Source organism: Arachis hypogaea, chromosome 15 (genome assembly GCF_003086295.3).
Source record: "Arachis hypogaea cultivar Tifrunner chromosome 15, arahy.Tifrunner.gnm2.J5K5, whole genome shotgun sequence".
Classification (NCBI taxonomy): domain Eukaryota; kingdom Viridiplantae; phylum Streptophyta; class Magnoliopsida; order Fabales; family Fabaceae; genus Arachis; species Arachis hypogaea.
In genome coordinates, this window is record NC_092050.1 from 38,319,729 (window position 1) to 38,339,924 (window position 20,196).

At 33.8% G+C, this 20,196-nt stretch overlaps 2 protein-coding genes and 1 non-coding gene across 3 annotated transcripts; 1 reads left to right on the forward strand and 2 right to left on the reverse strand.

Annotated features, from left to right (window-relative positions):
* The first annotated feature begins 3,774 nt into the window (after nucleotides 1-3,774).
* Nucleotides 3,775-5,200, forward strand: LOC112746993 (pentatricopeptide repeat-containing protein At3g42630-like). Its single transcript, XM_025795082.2, has one exon. It carries the CDS (start codon nucleotides 3,823-3,825, stop codon nucleotides 5,167-5,169), a length of 1,347 nt encoding a protein of 448 aa, XP_025650867.2. The 5' UTR covers nucleotides 3,775-3,822; the 3' UTR covers nucleotides 5,170-5,200.
* A 2,431-nt stretch (nucleotides 5,201-7,631) lies between these two features.
* Nucleotides 7,632-8,779, reverse strand: LOC140179198 (metalloendoproteinase 1-like). The gene is made up of 3 exons (XM_072217863.1): nucleotides 8,568-8,779; nucleotides 7,836-8,046; nucleotides 7,632-7,721 (listed from the first exon to the last, which is right to left on the reverse strand). Exons 1-3 carry the CDS (start codon nucleotides 8,777-8,779, stop codon nucleotides 7,632-7,634), a joined length of 513 nt encoding a protein of 170 aa, XP_072073964.1.
* A 10,873-nt stretch (nucleotides 8,780-19,652) lies between these two features.
* Nucleotides 19,653-19,760, reverse strand: LOC112753028 (small nucleolar RNA R71). The gene has a single exon (XR_003177430.1). It is a non-coding gene; the product is annotated as a small nucleolar RNA R71 (small nucleolar RNA).
* Between the last annotated feature and the right edge of the window lie 436 nt (nucleotides 19,761-20,196).

A 20,196-nucleotide genomic window follows, 5' to 3' on the forward strand; every position in this document is an offset into this window, starting at 1 on the left:
TGCTATTTTAAACACAAAAGATGCCATTATAACATGGTAAAAATGGCGGTTATCATGGCAAAAACGGCGGTTTCTAACCACCATTTTAAACGGAAGAGATGCCACAACATCCTGGTAAAAACGGCGGCTGTTCAAAAACCGCCATTTTAAGCGAAAATAATGGCGGATACAAACCGCCATTTTAACCCTCAAAAACCGCCATAATAACCAGAATGGCGCCCAGAATAACGGCGTTTCTTGGAGGCGCCAGTTTTGGTCATAATGGCGGTTATAACCGCCGTAATTACCCAAAATAACCGCCGTTTTAACATTTTTTTGTAGTGTCAGTTTATAGCATTCATATAATAGCCAAATGTTCTTGTTCTGTGGGGTGTTTAGGACTCATAAAATCTGCAAAGAGAAACCGTTGACATAAAAAACAATGAGAAATGTTATAGGGTTAGCAAAATTTATTGTTTTTGGTTGTTATTTTTAATTATCAATTTAATTTTTTAGTCTAGTAATTCAATAATATACTTTTAGTCCATATTTTGAAATATTTATGGCTAAATGTTGGCTAAAAATAATAAATTTTACTGGTTCTTTAGTATTTCTTCAAAACAATATTATTTAAAATTGAGTAAATTATCATTTCTATCACAATATTCAAGAAAATGTAAGATGAATTTATTTATAAATGAACACAATTAGTTTTGTATCTACAAAAGTTAATTGGTCTATGCGTGATAGAATTAAGATATTAATTTTCTTTATTGGTAATTTGTCAATTTTTTGAAGTTTTCATGAGTAGGAATGTAAGTTTATTCATTTTTTATTGGTACAAAGATAATTGTTTTTGTTGACTGGTACAAAGATAATTTTATTTATTCATAAGTAAATTTATTAACATTTTGAATTTTTATAAAAAAAATAAAAAGTTTATTCTTAAATTATATTGAAATAAGTATGGGTAAATTTAGAATGCATTTGAATGGATTACATGTATTTATTCTGTAGCGATGCAGATAAGAGAAATTTGGTACGTTGAAAAAGTACAAATCTATAATTTGATCTAATTTACATCTAGGGGTAGTAATGGGATGGGTATGTGGTGGGTTTTTGTCCTGTTCGACCTCGTCCTACCCTATAATAACCCGTATAAAATCTGTTCTACTATACTCCTGGGTTGTAAAAAATTGAACCCTTAACTTGTTTCCGTAGGTACCTGCTTCCGTGGGTACCTACTCTACTCCTATAATTATTAAAATTCAACAAATAAAATTAAATTTTAAAATTTATATGACCATCATCACATGCATAACATGAATTAAAGTACAAATTTAAAAATAATATAATATTATTAATTATTTTACATAAATTACATATATTATATATTAAAATTATATATATACCAGAACGAATAGAGGTGTGAATCACCTAAACCTGACCGCCCCACCCCACTCCGCCCAAGACCCTGACCGACCAAAAACCTGCCCTACATCGGGTGAGTACTTACCTGCCTAGGTGAGTAAGGACGGAGTGGGTACCTGCGAATTCGGGTAGTGTTGCCACTACTATTGACATGGTAAAATTTTGTATTGGGTTAGAACTTGAGTGTTTATCTATGATGCTATTTGGTAAAAAGGTAATATGTTTTAAAATAGTATAATTTGGTAATTAGTTTTAGAAATAGTGACAAATAATAAACAGTCATTATTTTACAACTTTTTTACTTTCATATTTTGCATCTTAAAAATTGTTAACTTAAAGTAACTAAATACTAGCTTTTTTACCTTAATATTTTCTGTAACTGCGTATAATAATAAATCCATCTCCAACCAAGAGATCGATCTAAAAACTTCTTTTGAGGAATGAGCAAAACCTGGTCATTTCTCTAGAGAACAATAACTAAGGGATCCAAGGATTTGGAACCTATATGCTGATACTCATGATTTCGATAGCTATACTAGTGTTTTAGAGAAGATTTTCTGATTGTGTTTTGTGGAACTCTAAGATAGCGTGACTCAGTGTTACTCGATTGGAAAAGGATGATGGAATTATAAAATGACAAAATAAAAAATTAATTATCAAATTTTTAACTTCTATGATGCGTCATTTTATTTGTTCACCTTACTAATTTGATTTATTTGATTAGGGTTTGTAGAGAATGGAGAAGAAAAAGGATTAGAATATAGGTTAGACTTGTAAGGCAGTTAATTAGTTTGAGTTTGACCCATAGCTTGTTATAAACTTATTTTCAAGTACTACATCTAGTTTGTTGTTGAATTTGACATGGGCTAAAATTTAAAAGGTCTCACAATTAGAGGTGGCAAACGGGCCGAAGTCTGTCAAGCCGGGCTAGAGTTTTGAAAAATCCACCTAACTCGCACTGGCTAACCCACGGGCTTTGGTATGCTTCGGTGGGGTGGGACGGGCTAGTCCAGTGAGCCCACCATTTTGTTTTTCTTTAAGGCCTAAAACAAAAATATCCAAATCCATACCAACTACCCATCTCGGAACAAATAATCCTATCCATAAATACAATTCACTCCCTTCAGTCTCCCCTCTCACCCCTAACCCTACTCACAAGCTCACAATTCACAAGTTTGATTTGGAATGTTTGCATTTTACTTAAGTTTTGACTTGGATAATGTTTGATTGATTAGAAATTTGGATAATGTTTAATTCGATGCTTTGGGCAATGCTTATTTTGATTTGTACAATACTTGTTTGATTATTTTGTTCAAAATGCTTGGTTGACAATTACATTTATAAGAAATTGAGAATTATATGAATTTAGAAATCATAGGTTTATTAAAATGTTTGTGAATTGAATTTTTATTCCAATGTTTAATGGCTTAGTAATTTTTTTCAAAAAAAAAAAAGCGAAGTGAGAAAATAAACAAGTTTAGCCCGTCGGCCCGCCAATCCGTTGTTAGGCAGATTGGGGTAGAGATTTGGAACTGCCTTGTTAGGCAGGGCGGGGCGGGGCGGGCTAGCCCGCTTGCCACCCCTAGATACCATTATATTGATAGAAAAAGATCTTTTTTTCAATGAAAAAAAAAAGATTTTTTTTATTTTTTAGCCTATTTGACAAATTTCTAATAGTAAAAGTAAAAGTAATAAAAAAATATTTTTTTTGAGAAGTTACAATTTATATTTTTTAAAAAGATTTTTTTTTAAAAAAGATGGTTTTTTCCAAAATTCTGAAAACCGGACTGATCATCAAACCATTTTAGTTACTGATTTACTGGTCCAACCGGTTCAAACGTGGTTCAATCGAAAAAATCGTTTTATAATAAAATAATAACTAAAATATAGATAAACACAGTTTTAACAAAAATTTCAGCATAATTTCAAATTTTTGTAAAGGTTAACCGGTGAAGTAAGTCAACTAAATCAGTACAGTTTTATACAACAATAATTAACCCCATTTTCCTTTTCCAAAATCCCATGGGTTATCAATACTCAATAGTTTTCATCATAAATACCTCATTTTGTAAACGTGCCTTCTGTTTCAGTTCTTCAATGAATATATATGACGAAGAATATGTAATAAAAATAACTGAATAAAATAATATAAAGCATAAAATCCTCAATGAACTATGTGTAAACCAAATTTGTCAATACTTCATTTTGTGCTAATGTTATAACTATTTGCATTTCAACATGTTTCTGTTACACAATATATGAATTTTTTGGAGTTATCCAGTGTTAAATAGGATAATTTTATACAGGGTTAACTCTTTCCTTGTTTTTGTACGTGCATTGATATCTTGATGTTTCTCTGTTCTCACAATTTCACTATCAGATCAGCCCTATGCTTCTTCCTCATGATCCTTCATGTCATGTTGTCTATCTCTCATTGGTCCATGGCTGCTGGTTCATTTTCTTGGAATGTATCAGCCTTGTTCTTCTGTTGCCACCAATCATCTGTCACTGTGGTCGCAAAAAAACAGCAAATTGGGAACCACAAATTGGTATGTGCCACGCAAAGAGATGGGCCATAACTATGTAAAGACTAAAGAACTACCCTTTATGCCAATTGACATTTTTCCTCTCATGTTACTTGAACAGATAATCTTGCGGTGTAAAGGCCTGGATGGCTATAGAGACCGTCCTTCTTTTGCAAAAAAATCTGACATTATTTTTCATGATATGAATGTTGATGATTGCCTGCCCAAAATGTCTACTTTGTCTGCAGAGATGTTATACTATGCAGAGAGTGGCTTCATTCCTCAAGCGCACACTATATCGGAGCAACTTGTTAACAGTTCTTTTGTACCATCAATTAAATTCATCTCAAAATTGTTTGATGGTTATGAAAAGCACAGGAATTTCAACGGCATGCTTGAGATTCTACATTATGTCAGTTGGAGAAATTTTGGCATATTACCTCATGTTTACTCTTTGGCTATCTCATGCTTTGGAAGAGGAGGACAGCTCGAGTTGATGGAAGAAACCGTAAAGGAAATGGTTTCAAGGGGTTTCTGTATCAGTTCCAAGACTGGTAATGCTTTCCTTTTGTATTACTGTATTTTTGGTTCTTTGAAAGAGATGGAGAATGCATATGCACGCGTTAAGAGATCTGGATTTATGATAAACGAGGAAGCAATCAGGGCCATGGCCTCTGTATATACAAGGGAGAGAAAATTCTATCATTTGGGTGAGTTCCTAAGAGATGTGGGTCTAGGCAGGAAAAATGTGGGGAACCTTTTATGGAATCTTATGCTACTTTCTTATGCTGCCAATTTTAAAATGAAAAGCTTGCAGCGAGAATTTCTCAGAATGGTGGAAGCTGGGTTCCGGCCTGACGTTACAACCTTTAATATTCGTGCTCTGGCCTTTTCAAGGATGTCTTTGTTCTGGGACCTTCACCTCAGCATCGAACATATGGTAGATGCGAAAGTGATCCCTGATCTGGTGATATATGGCTGTGTAGTTGATGCATACTTGGATAAAAAGCTTGGAAAAAACCTGTACTTTGCTTTAAACAAGTTGAACTTGGATCATTCTCCGCAATTATTAACTGATCCACTTGTGTTTGAGGCTTTTGGTAAAGGGGACTTTCATACGAGTGCAGAAGCATTTTTTGAGTTCAAGACGCACAGACAGTGGACTTACAGGGTTCTAGTACAAAAATATCTTAAAAGATATTACCGGAGAGACCAGATATTTTGGAACTATTAATTACTTGGCAGATGTTTTATACTGTACAATGTCTGGCTAGGATGTTAGTTAGAATAACAAAGCTGAGTTGCAGGCTTGCAGTTTCGGCCTGTGTTTCTCTTATGACGAGCTAAGTCTTACTTGTAAATAACATGTAGTTAACTTGAAATAAGCTTTCACTAATCAAGGATTCACTTGAGTCGATGTTTAGTTAAAACAATATGATAGTATAATTGAGGGCATGATAACATTAAATCACTTTTACAAACCTTAATAAGGGATTAATAACTTCTATTATGTGTGAGCTCTTTTATTTTAATTTAAAAGTGATTAAACTCTTACTTTCTCATATTACTAACTTCTTCACTGTAGAGAGTCTTGATCCTATTTTGTAGGTTTACAAATAACATTTTTCTTTTTATTTATCTTTTACTTTTCTCTTTATTATCTTTTCTCGAAATTTGATATCTAAGACCTATTTTGGATTCATATACCATTGTTGAATGGCTGTAGTAGAAAGAAGATAAAAAATAAAAGGAAAAAAATAAATTAACAACATCAGTAAATTTTGAACGGTCAAAAGGATGTAGAAGACTTCAATTATGTTCTTGCCAAATATACCCATAGTAGAAGGAAAAAGGGAAGATCAATTTGTGTTTACTGTTTAGTTTTCTCCTGTTGGAACTTCCTTCTGTGAAGAATTTTGTGATGGATTTATAGATTTTTAAAGAAAAAGTATAAAATAATTAAGTAATTCTTTGAGAAAATTTTGTATTGATTTACAAGTTTCTTAAAGAAAAAGTATTAAGTCCTTGAAGAATTGCAATGTTAGACATATATAATTCATCTTTTTGTCAGGAATCTATAAATTCATCATTGCAATTCCTCAAGAACTTTTTTTTTCTTATGAGATCTATAAGTCTTATAAAAAATTTTCAAGGATGCATTTGTTATTTTTTTTTCTTAGGGGCTTATAAGTCATAAGATCATTTTAGAATCCTTGGGGCACTTGCTTATTTTGTTAATCTAAATAATACCTCTATACATACATGCATCCCTAGAGTATATAGTTGGCAGTACTTGATCACATAATTCTTTTTCTTCTTCCATTTTATTAAATTAATTATGTCAAGAATCCCGCTGGAGTATTTGTACAATGTGTACAATGAGTTATTTATTTGGCCTAATATGGGTTAAAAAATGAACATCCAGAATAAAATACTACTAATTTTTCAAACACAATACACCCATACTATCCAGAATAACCATTCGGGTACCAGGGATAATAAACATCTGATATCCTACTAAATCGAAGATTTCTATATCTCCATTATACACATTGTATAGATACTCCATTGGCTCCCTATACTTCCTCTTGTGTCAACGCTGCATTATTGACATGAAAAATTAAATGGTGATCAAGTTGTTGAATCATAATTAATTATAAAAATATTTGATCATATAGTGTTTAAAATATGCCAAAGAGAAGTCTCCTCTATTCCAAAGCATACGTTAGTCAGAGGCGGTTAATGCTGGGAATAGGATATATATCAAATCTTGGTCAAAATAATTTACTTATTATTATATATTATAATTATTTAGAGTTGAATGTGAAGTACTTTATTATATGTTTAGTTCTGCTTCCTTATTAACTACTCGTACATATAACTGTACAATGTCATTATTTGAATATAAAGTGTGTTTTACTGAGACATGTTTAATAGGATTGAGCTATGCTGCATGGCGCATGCTGTTGTGATGTAGAAAAAATGTACGAAAGACAAAGTTACCCAATGGTTATAACTATCCACGATGTGTCACTTATGATAATCAGAAGCAATAGTAATAATTTTCCATCCCATTGATTGTTTTTGGAGATAAGGATCAATTGGTTTTATGATTTTCACTTGATAATAATTTTGGATGCTTTAATTTGAACATACTTAGGTTGGTTCTTGAGTTTTATAATTGTTAATTAAGTTGATTTTCCTATCATCAATTTAGTTAACTACTTATTTGTTTAGTTAACAAAACGGAAATGCAAAAGAAACAAAAAAACACTATTAAAACGTATCTTATTTAGCATTTACAATAATTAATAAACTATTTTTTATTAATATTTTTTTGTTACTAAATATTTTCATTAACAAAGTCACTATGAGAGTTTAATAGCTCTCATAACACTAAAGGTGTTAAATTCAATTTGATACTTAATTTTATCGCTTATTGTTTAACGAACCGAAATTTATAGATAGGAAGAGACAAAAGCAAGTCTCACTTAGTGTAATTTCAGCTAAATAGACCAAATTGAGCTTTTATCTCATTGTTTTTGGTAAAAAAATTGTAATTTTCAAATTGAATAAAAATCAAATAATAAGTATATGTCAAGACAGTACAATAGTTTAATGTTCATAAATATTTTTTTTTAATAAAAATTCATATGCAGCTGATCCAAAATACAATATCTGTTTATATATGTCTTGTTAATGATACTTTAGAATTCCAAAATACAATTGATTCACATTGATTTTGCCATACCTATAATGAAATGGATTTTCCAGTGCACAAGATAACTGGAATTTAGAACAGAACCATGGAAGCAAATCCAAGAAACACAGATGCCAAAATGAATCCCCTACCAGTGTCAACACCATGTTGTGAGTTTGAATGTTGATTACTAGGCTTACCAAGGAAATATAACTGTTGGATCTGCACTGCATTGTCTTAACATTTGGAAGCACCCATGTTTTAGAGCTGTCCATTACCATGATCCCGAAACTAGAGCCTTCATAAAGTGCTGCCCCAAACTCGTCTCCGATCGTCCCGTTGTTAGAAAGGTCCATGAACACAATCTTGATGTTGCCATCTTTGAATGTTGTCTCTGTGAAGTTCAGAATCCTTATAGCATCTCACCATCGCTGGAATGAATCTTTGAACACATTGGCAATTTTGGGTTGTACATTGTACCTTCAAATTAAATTCGCAAATACTTGTTAGCTGTTTACTGTTTGTTCGATAAATAAAATTTTACTATTTATATAATTATTTTGATAAAATAATTATAAATAATATAAAATTTAAATTGAATTGAGAATAATTATGAATAATAAATTTTACATTTACTTTCAAACATTATCCATGAGATAAAATTCTATAAATATTAAAAGTATGACACTATAAATACAACTTTGACTAAGTAGACAATAGAAATTATAAACAATGTAAATAATGAATTATATCTTAAGTTCACTAAATATGAATAAATATAATTAATTCAAAATTTAAATTTTAAAATTAACAACTTTTTTTTAATTTTTTATTTACATTGTTCACTGTTCAAAAAAAAGTTTTTTTCTCTATACCTTCTCTTATAAATGATAAGAGTAACTCCAATAGTTATCCAAATAATATTTATTTACCTTGGGTCGAACCCATACGTGAGGATCTTGGTGCTGTTAGCGAACAACAGAGTCCCTTGAGGCCATGAGAAGTTCACAGGGAGGTCATAAGTAACGTTCATACCCGGCAAACCGCAGCGCGGCAGCAATATCTGCTGATACGTATCATTGTCTATGTCTCCGGTAGTGTCCAAATTGAAGAACCGTTGGTAATCCTTAATAGTTGATACCATGTTTTCATCCATGAGATCAGTGAAGTTTCCAGAAGAACTATTGTTTTGGATGTAGCCATAGGTGTAGAGATACTCTTTCACCAAATGGAGGCCTTCGATTTTCTGTGGAGAGTAAGGAACACTGCTTTGATGTTAGGTTGTGATGAAGCTACTTGAAGGTCCTTTAAACCCTTATTAAGTGCTGAAACCTGAGGAGTTGGTGGAATTGGAACCGCCGCTTTAACTGTTAGTAATGGAGGAAGGAAAACCAGAAGGATAAGGAGAAAGATGACATTCTGTTAATTTCTGTAAGGAACAAAATAATGATATGTGGCTAATTAATACTATTCGATGGGTGCGTGGTAGGCTGCATGATGCGATGATGTGAATGGAAGAAATCCACATGCAAGACACCCACAACATATATATATATATATATATATATATATATATATATATACACTGATTCAATGGTTAATCCTCTCGTTTTTTTTTTGGTGAAAAAGATTAAGAGGTTGGGTAGTTTGTAAAAAAAAAAAGTGAAATTGCAAAATAAAATTTTATTGAAAATTCTTGTAATTTTAAAAAAATATTTTAATCTAATTGAATGATTTGGGGCACTTTACTATATAGATTGAAGTTATATTGAGAGAAAATATAAATTCTTTTTATAGTTATTTTTTATTATTTTATTAATATTCAAAATGTGGATCTTAATTTTTTTCAATTTTTCTTTCATCCCATAAAAATAAAGATCTATAAATTTACATCTTTATGACCTCTTTCCCAATTCTTGTTTATTTGTTTTATCCAGCAACTCGAGCCCCAGTAGCCACCAGCTGAAGGTGGAGCCTCTTAGATCTTTGTCTCTCGGATTATGTGCATGCATAGAGGACCGTGTAACATTTAAGTGTGGGGGAGGATCCGCAATCTTGGGGAGTAAATTTCTCTTTCTAAACACTTTGCACTATTTTTTAGTTTTTAATAATTAGGTTTTTGTCAATATTTGTTAGTATATATATATATATATATATATATATATATATATATATATTAGCTTTCTTATAGTTTTATTGTAGTAAATATTTGCATTTGTATGTTGCCTAATATAGAAAATAAGTTTGGTGAAAACAACAAAGAATTTTCAAAAAATCTCTTTTAGGACGCTTTATTGATTTGATTTGAAAAATTGTTTTTCAACTTGTTTGAAGTATTTTTATGGAACATAGAAAAGAGGTAGAACAAAACACCAAGTGAGATTTGAGTTTTAACTGTGTGGTTGCACATTTTCAACCACAAATTTTGTTTTTGTGTGCTATACTCCTTTATGATTGTGATCTTAGATTTGTTTGAGTCTTTATGTCCTATATTTGGTATTTTGAATGCATTTAGTATGATTGTGGCCATTTTCGAAATTAAACTCACTAAACCATATGGCCAACCCTTACATCTATCTTTGTAACCCCGCTTTTGAGCCTTTTTATCCCCTTTTTGTTCTAATATTAAGCACATTATTTGTCCTAAGCGAAAAATCATTAATGTCCATGAATTGTATTTTTGATTAGCTTGGATTGAGTAGTATGTGTTATTCAAATGTGGGGGAAGATTTGTGGGAAAAACATTGGTAATAAGTATTTTGAGTATTCATTGAGAAAATTTGAAAAAAAAAATGGATAAACACTCATGCATTCAGTACTTAAAACATGTGCATTTCTTTTTAGTGATAAAAGAAAAGAAAAATTTTGGTGTATATATCTTTTGAAAAAAAAAAGAAAAAAAAAGAGAGAGAAAAGAAAAGAAAAGAAAAGAAAAGGAATGAATGATAATAATAATAATGTAAATAAAGAATGCATATGTGTGTGAATTAGAAAGAAGATGCATGAGTGAATGTGAGAAAAGAAATGAATGGGAAGTTAGGTTATTTTTCTTTGATATAAATAGGTTAATACAGGATTAGGAGGGATACTTGAGCTAATCAAAAATCTAATTTACTAAGTCCACTTAACCATATTAATCCTATCCTTACTCTAGCCCCATTACAATCCTCCAAAGACCTCATGATATTTGCATTTATGCATCAAATATTTGTTGATTGTTAGATGACTAGCAAATCTTAGAAAACATGATTAAAGGAGAATTGAGTGATTAAGCCCTAAATACTGAGCGATTAGAGTGTATACTCAACCAGTGAGGGGTTCAATTACTTAATTCTATGATTCCATCTATTGTCCTGTGTTTCCTTGCAAGTTATTGAAATTAATTTTTGAAAATTTCAAATCAAATCTTTGGACATCGATCATATTGCATTGATCCCTTGCCAAATTTTTCCTAATGATCTACTTTGGATTGATTGGAGTTCTATTGTTTGTTTTTGCCAAATTTCAATAGGGAACCATAGTATAGATATAAGTAGTTAACATTTAGCATAGTTGCATGCATGTAGGTAGTTGCATTGAATAAGTTGCTTGCCTTTTTAGCCTTTTCCTTTGATTGTGATTAGCATGAGGACATGCTATTGTTTAAGTGTGGGGGAATTGATGAATCCATATTTGATGATAAATTTTGGATTGAATTGAGTGGATTTCATCATATAAACCCACATTTATTCATATAAATAGCATGCTTTTGTGTTTTCTCTCTAAATTATGTCTAATTGTGAAAACATGCTATTTTGTGGTTAATTTGATCAATTTTATTCCACTTTCATTCTATACGATGCCTTGATGCTTTTGATGAGTGATTTCAGGTGTAATAGGTATGAATGACTTGATAAGGGTAGAAGAGAAGCATGCAATTGGGAGAAAACATGAAGAAAACAAAGGAGAAGCACACAGTCAAGTGTGCGTGCGCACAACCTTCTGTGCGTACGCACAAGAGGAAATCAGCATGTGTGTGTAACACCCTAATTAGCCTAAGCTTTACCTCGCGTCGTAAAGGAAAAGTTAATCAGAGATTACGACAATCCTAAGCTCACACGTATAATATATAGAAAGAATTATTATAATCTAGAAGCCCGATAAAGGATATAGCTCAAAAACAGGATTTTAAAAGCGCGAACGTACTAGCGAAGCTACTAACTTAAAGCACAAGATATGGACAAGATATAGCAATGATATTAGTATAATATCATAGGAATCTAGCCACGGCTCGCGGAGTTTAAGCTGGCTAGCCATATACAAACCATACATGAAACCAGACAGTAAAAATAGCTTATACAAGTTTTGTTCTCTCAATACAAGCCTCTAGGCAAAACAAAATACAAAAGTGAGAGATGTATAGTAAAATAAATCAAAAAGACTCAAAAGGTATCCGGATCCTCCGCTTCTGTCACCATCCAAGCAACTCATCGAGGTGGGTTGCGACCTGCATCTGAAAAACACAACAGAAATATGGTATGAGAACCAGAGGTTCTCAGTATGGTAACAGTGCCCAGTGATGTAGGAAATAAGACCCCGGGACACCAAAGACAATCCTAGACTTCATATCCATCACAAGATTCATCTTAGGCATACTAAAACAATGAAGCATAATTATATAAATCTTAACATAAATAAACAGGGTACTCTATCTTAGGGAATTTCTATTCTAACCAAACACTGCTGTCCCACAGCCTTCACCAACCTATCCTCCATGCAATCCCATTGCCATCCCCTTCCGAACCTCCTCAATCCCAGTAGAAAACACAATTAATTACAATGCAAGTAAAACACAAGTAGAAGCATATAAGGCAAGTAATTCAAGTAAGCAAATAGGCATGTTTTTCAATTAGGCATACAATTACAAGTCGGCAAAACAAACAAATAGATAGAAAATGCACATGATGAATGGCTGTTCTATTGGCTGTGATATCATATTGTCGGTTCAACTGCCAACCCGACACATCTCCATGGAGATGTCGCCATTTAGAATCATTATTGGGAACCCCAGAGATATAGCGCTCGGATCACTGTCATGGGTTTTGTGCCTGCACACTCTGATGATCCGAAGGGATGCGAGCGTGATACTCTTGCCTCAGACAACACATCTCAATGCAAGCGGGACGAACCACCGCCCTTACGCCGCTGCCGCTACCTCGACAGGCGAGATCCAAGCGCCGTCCCTGCCGGGTGCATAGTATCTCATAATCTCAGTACAAATCAGTACTTCAGTGGTTTCTTCAGAAAACATTTTCAGTATACATGGATCCATCATCTCATTTAGAGTAATCGACTCATCTCAACCACTGTAAATTAACATTTAAGTTCTGAACTCAATAGTTCCTCATTTCTCATCTCATATATCAATCATCATTCACATACCATCAAACCATCCTCAATACACCCGAGACCTAATCCTCTGTTTTCTAATTTTTCATAAAAATCATTGACTAAAACCCTTAGATTATTTCCCAGGTTCTCATACCCAAAATTAAGCCCAAAAGTCTTAAAATGGTGTTATAGAAGCTTACAATCTTGTTGGGAAGGTGAAATAGTTGAAAACAAAGTTAAATTGAAAAAACAGGGCGTGTGCGTCCGCACAGGGGTGTGCGTGCGCACGCCCAGGAAGATTTTTAAAAGTGTGCGTATGCACAGGGGTGTGTGTACACACAGGTACCAAAATTCATAAGTCTGTTCACTCGCACAAGCTGTGCTAGCACCCCCAACAAACAGACCTTCCCAACGTGTGCGGACGCACAGGCCTGTGCGTGCGCACAAGTTAAAATTTTCGCAGGGTTGTGCATGCGCACAAGGCTGTGTGTGCGCACATACCAGAAATCATAAAATTCTACAACTTTGCAGAACTTCAGATTTTTACACCAATCTTTGAATGATCATAACTCCCTCTACAAAAACCCAAATTTTACAAACTTTATATCGATTTGAAAGGTTTTTAAATAGCTTTAATTTCAAATAATTTTCAATCAATTTTGAAAACCGAGGCATAAGTTATGATCAGACAAAGTTCACCAAAAAATAACTTTTACCCAAACTCACAAAAATCTCAATTTACCAACCTTCATAACCCAAACCAACCAAAACTACATTAACTCTATCCCATATCAGATTTTACCATTTGCCATACTTCAACTTAACATTCCAACATATATAACCATCACTTCACAATATCAAGTACATAATAATACCCTTACTAACCATCATTTTCATCATTTATCAATATTAATCTCCAATATCATAGTATCAACATCAATATAGCCATTTATCAATCATTCCAAATATCAATTATCATGCATTATCATTGCAACACTTTCACCAACATAACCAAGACTCATCAATTCATCATAATTTATTATACCTCATCATTCAACAACCATTTTAATTCAAACCTATCCTATGGGCTACTAGTCTAAGTGTCCATGAATATTATATACTATATAGAGGAAACCAAAACCATACCTTGGCCGATTCCCAATATGTCTTTAACCCCAAATGAGCACAACAGTGACCACCAACAAGTTTTCTAACACAATCCAAGCCACCAACAAGTTCCAATAGCTCCCAAACTTACAATAATCAAACTATATATGCATAAACCATCACAAATCAACCTAGGGTTCCATTTAAACATAATCTCACAAGGGTTTAATGTCTCTTAACTTTTCCAACAGTTTTGGTAGCCAAAATCCAATGCTAAGCAATGATTAGAGTGAACCTAAACATCCAAAATCACAAAAACTCACTTAATCAAAAGCCCTAAAAACTCGAAATTTTGAAGAGAAGAACTGAGAAGGATTTGAGCTTTTCTTACCAGTTTCTAGGATGGGTTTTGTAGAGCTCTTCACAAGAAACGTGTAGCCGCAAACGGTGTGGCGATCGGAGCTCTATAGCTCAAGATATGAGTTTAGGAAGTTGAAGATGAATAGTACTTCTTCTTCATCTTCCTTCTTTTCTTTGTTGCTGAGTGTGTGTGTGTTTAATTTGTGTTGTTGTGCTGCATGGGTTCATTAAATAAACCTTTATATATGTTGGGCTTGGGCCTAACTTGGGCCCGGTCCAACTCGTTAGCGTTTTTAGTCCGTTTGGCCTAACTTCGGCCAAACCTTTAAAATTAACGCCTGATTTTCGACTTCTATTATTTTTCTAAGGTTTTTGACTGTTTTCACTTTTTCTCTCGCAGTACCAGGCAGACTTGAATCGGTTCAACCGGTTCAACTGCTGGTTTGCGGTTTTTCGCAGAAAGCACATTTTCTGACTCAGAAAGACCTACTGAGTCCAAAAATTACATTTAAATCCTCAAATTCTCACTCTAACTTTTTGGAACCTAATTTGGGTAATATTAATCACCTAATTAGGCAGTTAATTAGTCGCGGTTCTTATATTCTCCCCTCCTAATAAGATTTTTGCCCTCGAAAATTCGAATCACGCGACACATCCCCAACGAAGCGTTCTACCGTGTCGACATTCCCCTCACATTCTGCTGCGTCACTCTGATTATCGTCACCAAGGATTCCGAAATTTTTCCTTAAAACAAATATCGATTTTTGTAACATCTTTCCAAATCATTGAAAACAGTTTATTCCAAACCAGTTCACTGTTGAACTTTCTCAAAGGAGTCAAAATCATTTACCCGGAAGTTGATGACTTCAAATCATAATTTTCTTAAATAAAAACTTTTCAAATTAAACCCCTATTGATTATGATAAATTGGAAACCATTTTCACAATTGAACAAAATCAGAGAACTCACTTTTCTTTAAACCATATTTCTTAAATCAAGAGTTCCAACCAACTTTCAAAATCGAATTCACTGAAACAAAAGTTCCAAACCAGACTTGGAAATCATTTTAAACCTTAAAACCGCAAAATCACAGTTAAAACCGCAAAAGTGTCAGTTGGTACTTTCATTGCCGCTAATGCTGAATCACACCCTTCATCCCTACAGGGAGCCGATAAGATTTCTAGTGATGCCTGATACCCATTCCGGCACGTCCACTCGATTTATCGTCATTAAGAATCTGAGTTACTGATGAGCGGATAATTTATACGCTTTTTGGCATTGTTTTTAGTATGTTTTTAGTATGTTTTAGTTAGTTTTTATTATGTTTTTATTAGTTTTTATTTAAAAATCACTTTTCTGGACTTTACTATGAGTTTGTGTGTTTTTCTATGATTTCAGGTATTTTCCGGCTGAAATTGAGGGACCTGAGTGAAAATCTGATTCAGAGGCTGAAAAAGGACTGCAAATGCTGTTGGATTCTGACCTCCCTGCACTCGAAGTGGATTTTATGGAGCTACAGAAGCCTAATTGGCGTGCTCTCAATTGCGTTGAAATGTAGACATCCTGGGATTTCTAGAAATATATAATAGTCTATACTTTGCCCAAGATTTGATGGGCCAAACAGGCGTTCCAAGTCAGCTCAAGAATTCTAGCGTTTAACGCCAGAACTGGCACAAAAGCTAGAGTTAAACGCCCAAACTGGCACAAAAGCTGGCGTTTAACTCCAAGAAAGGTCTCTACATGTGAAAGCTTCAATGCTCAGTCCAAGCACACACCAAGTGGGCCCAAAAGAAGATTTCTGCATTAATTACCTATTTCTGTAACCCTAGGCTACTAGTTTTCTATAAATAGGACCTTTTGCTATTGTATTTTCATCTTTTGATCATCTTTTGAATCATGTTTTGATGATTGAACCCTCTTTGGGAGGCTAGCCATTCGGCCATGCCTAGACCTTTTGTTCTTATGTATTTTCAACGGTGGAGTTTCTACACACCATAGATTAAGGTGTGGAGCTCTGCTGTTCTTCATGAATTAATGCAAAGTACTATTGTTTTCCTATTCAACTCAAGTCTATTTCTTCTCCAAGATATTCATTCGCACCCAAGAACATGATGAATGCGATGATTATGTGACACTCATCACCATTCTCACCTATGAACGCGTGACTGACAACCACTTCCATTCTACATGCAAACAAGCTTGAATGTGTATCTCTTGGGTTTTTAATCTAAGATTAGAACCTTCGTGGTATAGGCTAGAATTATTGGCGGCCATTCCTGAGATCCGGAATGTCTAAACCTTGTCTGTGGTATTCTGAGTAGGATCTGGAAAGGGATGACTGTGACGAGCTTCAAACTCGCGAGTGTTGGGCGTGTGACAGACGCAAAAGGATCAATGGATCCTATTCCAACATGATCGAGAACCGACAGATGATTAGCCGTGCGGTGACAGCGTGCATAGCGGTGATGCCCAACATAAATCTTGCCATGGAAAGGAGTATGAATGATTGGAAGAAGGCAATAGGAAAGCAGAGGTTCAAGAGGAACAAAGCATCTTCATACGCTTATCTGAAATTCCTACCAATGAATTACATAAGTATCTCTATCTTTATCTTATTTTATGTTTTATTCATCTTTTAATTATCAATCCTCCATAACCATTTAAATCTGCCTGACTGAGATTTACAAGATGACCATAGCTTGCTTCAAGCCGACAATCTCCGTGGGATCGACCCTTACTCACGTAAGGTTTATTACTTGGACGACCCAGTGCACTTGCTGGTTAGTTGTGCGGAATTGTGACAAAGTGTGATTCACGTTTGAGAGCTCCAAGTCCTTTGGCACCATTGTTAATAATCACAATTTCGTGCACCAAGTTTTTGGTGCTGTTGCCGGGGATTGTTCGAGTTTGGACAACTAACGGTTCATCTTGTTGCTTAGATTAGGTAATTTTACTTTTTATTTTCGAAAAAAAATTTAAAAAAGTAATACAAAAAAAATTTCTATTTTGTTCTTCAGAGTTTTTAAGAATGAATTCTAGAGTTTCATGATGATCTGTTGAAGTCTGGCTGGCTGTGAAGCCATGTCTAATCTTATTGGACCGAGGTTTCAACTTATCATCACAAGAGCTTGTTGATTTCTATCAATCTTGCTGTTGAAAGCAATGATCTGCTAAAGCTTGGCTGGCCATTGGCCATGTCTAGTGTTTTGGACCGGAGCTTTCATTGAAAGCTTGGCTGGCTAGTAAGCCATGTCTAATTCCTGGACCGGAGTCTTAGACTAACATTGCAATGATTCCTGGAATTCTTACTAAAAATTTTGAATCCCTTTATTCTCTTTTCCACTCAATTTTCGAAAAATCACAAAAAAAAATTTATAAAACCATAAAAATAAAAAATATTTTATGTTTCTTGCTTGAGTCTAGTATCAATTTTTAAGTTTGGTGTCAATTGCATGTCTTTATTCTTCTTGCATTTTTCGAATACATGCATTATGTTCTTCATTAATCTTCAAGTTGTTCTTGATGATTTCAGTGCTCTGATCTTTAATTTCTCTTATTTTGTGTATTTTTTTGTTTCTTATATGAATTTTCAAATTGTTATAGTCCTTAGTACACAAACTTCTAAGTTTGGTGTCTTACATGCATTGTTTATTTGATCTTAGTTGCATTTTTATTGTTTCTCATCATTAAAAAAATTCAAAAAAATTTTAAAATTATGTCTTTTCAAGTCAATAATACAGACAATTGAAGACTCAGAATATTCAGTAGAGGAATCAAACAGAAAAAGCTGGGCGTTCAAAATGCCCAGTGAAGAAGGAAAACTGGCGTTTAAACGCCAGCCAGGGTACCTGGCTGGGCGTTAAACGCCCAAAAAGGTAGGATTTTGGGCGTTAAATGCCAGAATGGATGCCATTCTGGGTGTTTAACGCCAGGAGGACACTAGAGGGAAGATTTTGTTTTTAATTCAAATCTTTTTCAAGTTTTCATGATTTTTCAAAATCAAATCTTTTTCAAATCATATCTTTTCAATCATATCTTTTCAAAATCAATTTCTTTTCAATTTTTTTATTTATTACTATTTTCGAAAATCCTTGCTACAATTAGTGATTTAATTCAAAATTTTTAAGTTGTTACTTGCCTATTAAGAAAGGATCAAAAGTTTTAATTCTAGAATCATATCTTCTAATTTCTTGCTAGTCAAGTAATCAACTTTAAGTTTAAAACTTTCTCTTTTTAATTTGATCATATCTTCTCAATCATATCTTTTCAATCACATCTTTTTCAAAATTAATTTTCAAGCATATCTTTTTTATTTCTAATTTCAAAAATCTTTTTCAAAATCACTTAATTTCTTTCCCAATCTTAATTTTTGAAAATCTCAATCAAATTTTCAAATTTCTTTTTATTATTTTAAAAATCTTTTACTTTAATTTCGAAAACTCTTCCCCTCTTCTCACATCCTTCTATTTAAGGGTCTAACACTCCTCCTCAAGGTGCAATTCGAACTCTATCCCTCTTGACAAGTTCGAATTCTCTTCTATCTATCTCCTCCTTCTATTCTTATTTTTCTCTGACACCTCAAGGAATCTCTATACTGTGACATAGAGGATTCCATACTTTTTTGTTCTCTTCTCTTTCATATGAGCAGGAGCAAGGACAAAAGCATTATTGTTGAGGCTGATCTTGAACCTAAAAGGACCTTGAAGCGAAAGCTAAGAGAAGCTAAAACACAACTCTCTCTAGAGGGCCTAACAGAGCTCTTCAAGGAGGAAGAAGCCATGGCAGCCGAAAACAACAATGCCAACAATGCAAGGAAAGTGCTTTGTGACTTTACTGCACCTACTCCCGACTTCTTTGGGAGAAGCATCTCAATCCCTGCTATTGGAGCAAACAACTTTGAGCTTAAGCCTCAATTAGTTTCTCTAATGCAACAGAATTGCAAGTTTCATGGACTTCCATTGGAAGATCCTCATCAGTTCTTAGCTGAATTCTTACAAATCTGTGACACTGTCAAGACCAATGGGGTTGATCCTTAGGTCTACAGACTTATGCTTTTTCCCTTTGCTGTAAGAGATAGAGCTAGAACATGGTTGGATTCACAACCCAAAAAAAGCCTAAACTCTTGGGAAAAGCTAGTCAATGCCTTCTTGGCAAAGTTCTTTCCACCTCAAAAATTGAGTAAGCTTAGAGTGGAAGTCCAAACCTTCAGACAAAAGGAAGGTGAATCCCTCTATGAAGCTTGGGAAAGATACAAGCAATTGATCAGAAGGTGCCCTTCTGACATGCTTTCAAAATGGAGTATCATAGGTATATTCTATGATGGTCTGTCTGAACTATCCAAGATGTCATTGGATAGCTCTGTTGGAGGATCTCTTCATTTGAAGAAGACGCCTACAGAAGCTCAGGAACTCATTGAAATGGTTGAAAATAACCAATTCATGTACATTTCTGAAAGGAATCCTGTGAATAATGGGACAAATCAGAAGAAAGGAGTTCTTGAGATTGATACTCTGAATGCCATATTGGCTCAGAACAAAATATTGACTAAGCAAGTCAATATGATTTCTCAGAGTCTGTCTGGAATACAAGCTGCATCAGTTAGTTCTAAGGAAGCTTCCTCTGAAGAAGAAGCTTATGACCCTGAGAACCCTGCAATGGAAGAGGTGAATTACATGGGAAAATCCTATAGAAACACCTATAATCCTTCATGGAGAAATCATCCAA

Coding starts and splice junctions, on each gene's coding strand:
- LOC112746993 (XM_025795082.2), top strand. CDS start 3,823: ATGTCATGTTGTCTATCTCTCATTGGTCCATGGCTGCTGGTTCATTTT.
- LOC140179198 (XM_072217863.1), bottom strand. CDS start 8,779: ATGGTATCAACTATTAAGGATTACCAACGGTTCTTCAATTTGGACACT. Junction 8,047..8,567: donor ACGTATGGGTTCGACCCAAG/GTAAATAAATAT, acceptor AGATGCTATAAG/GATTCTGAACTTCACAGAGA. Junction 7,722..7,835: donor CCAACAGTTATATTTCCTTG/GTAAGCCTAGTA, acceptor TCTAAATTCCAG/TTATCTTGTGCACTGGAAAA.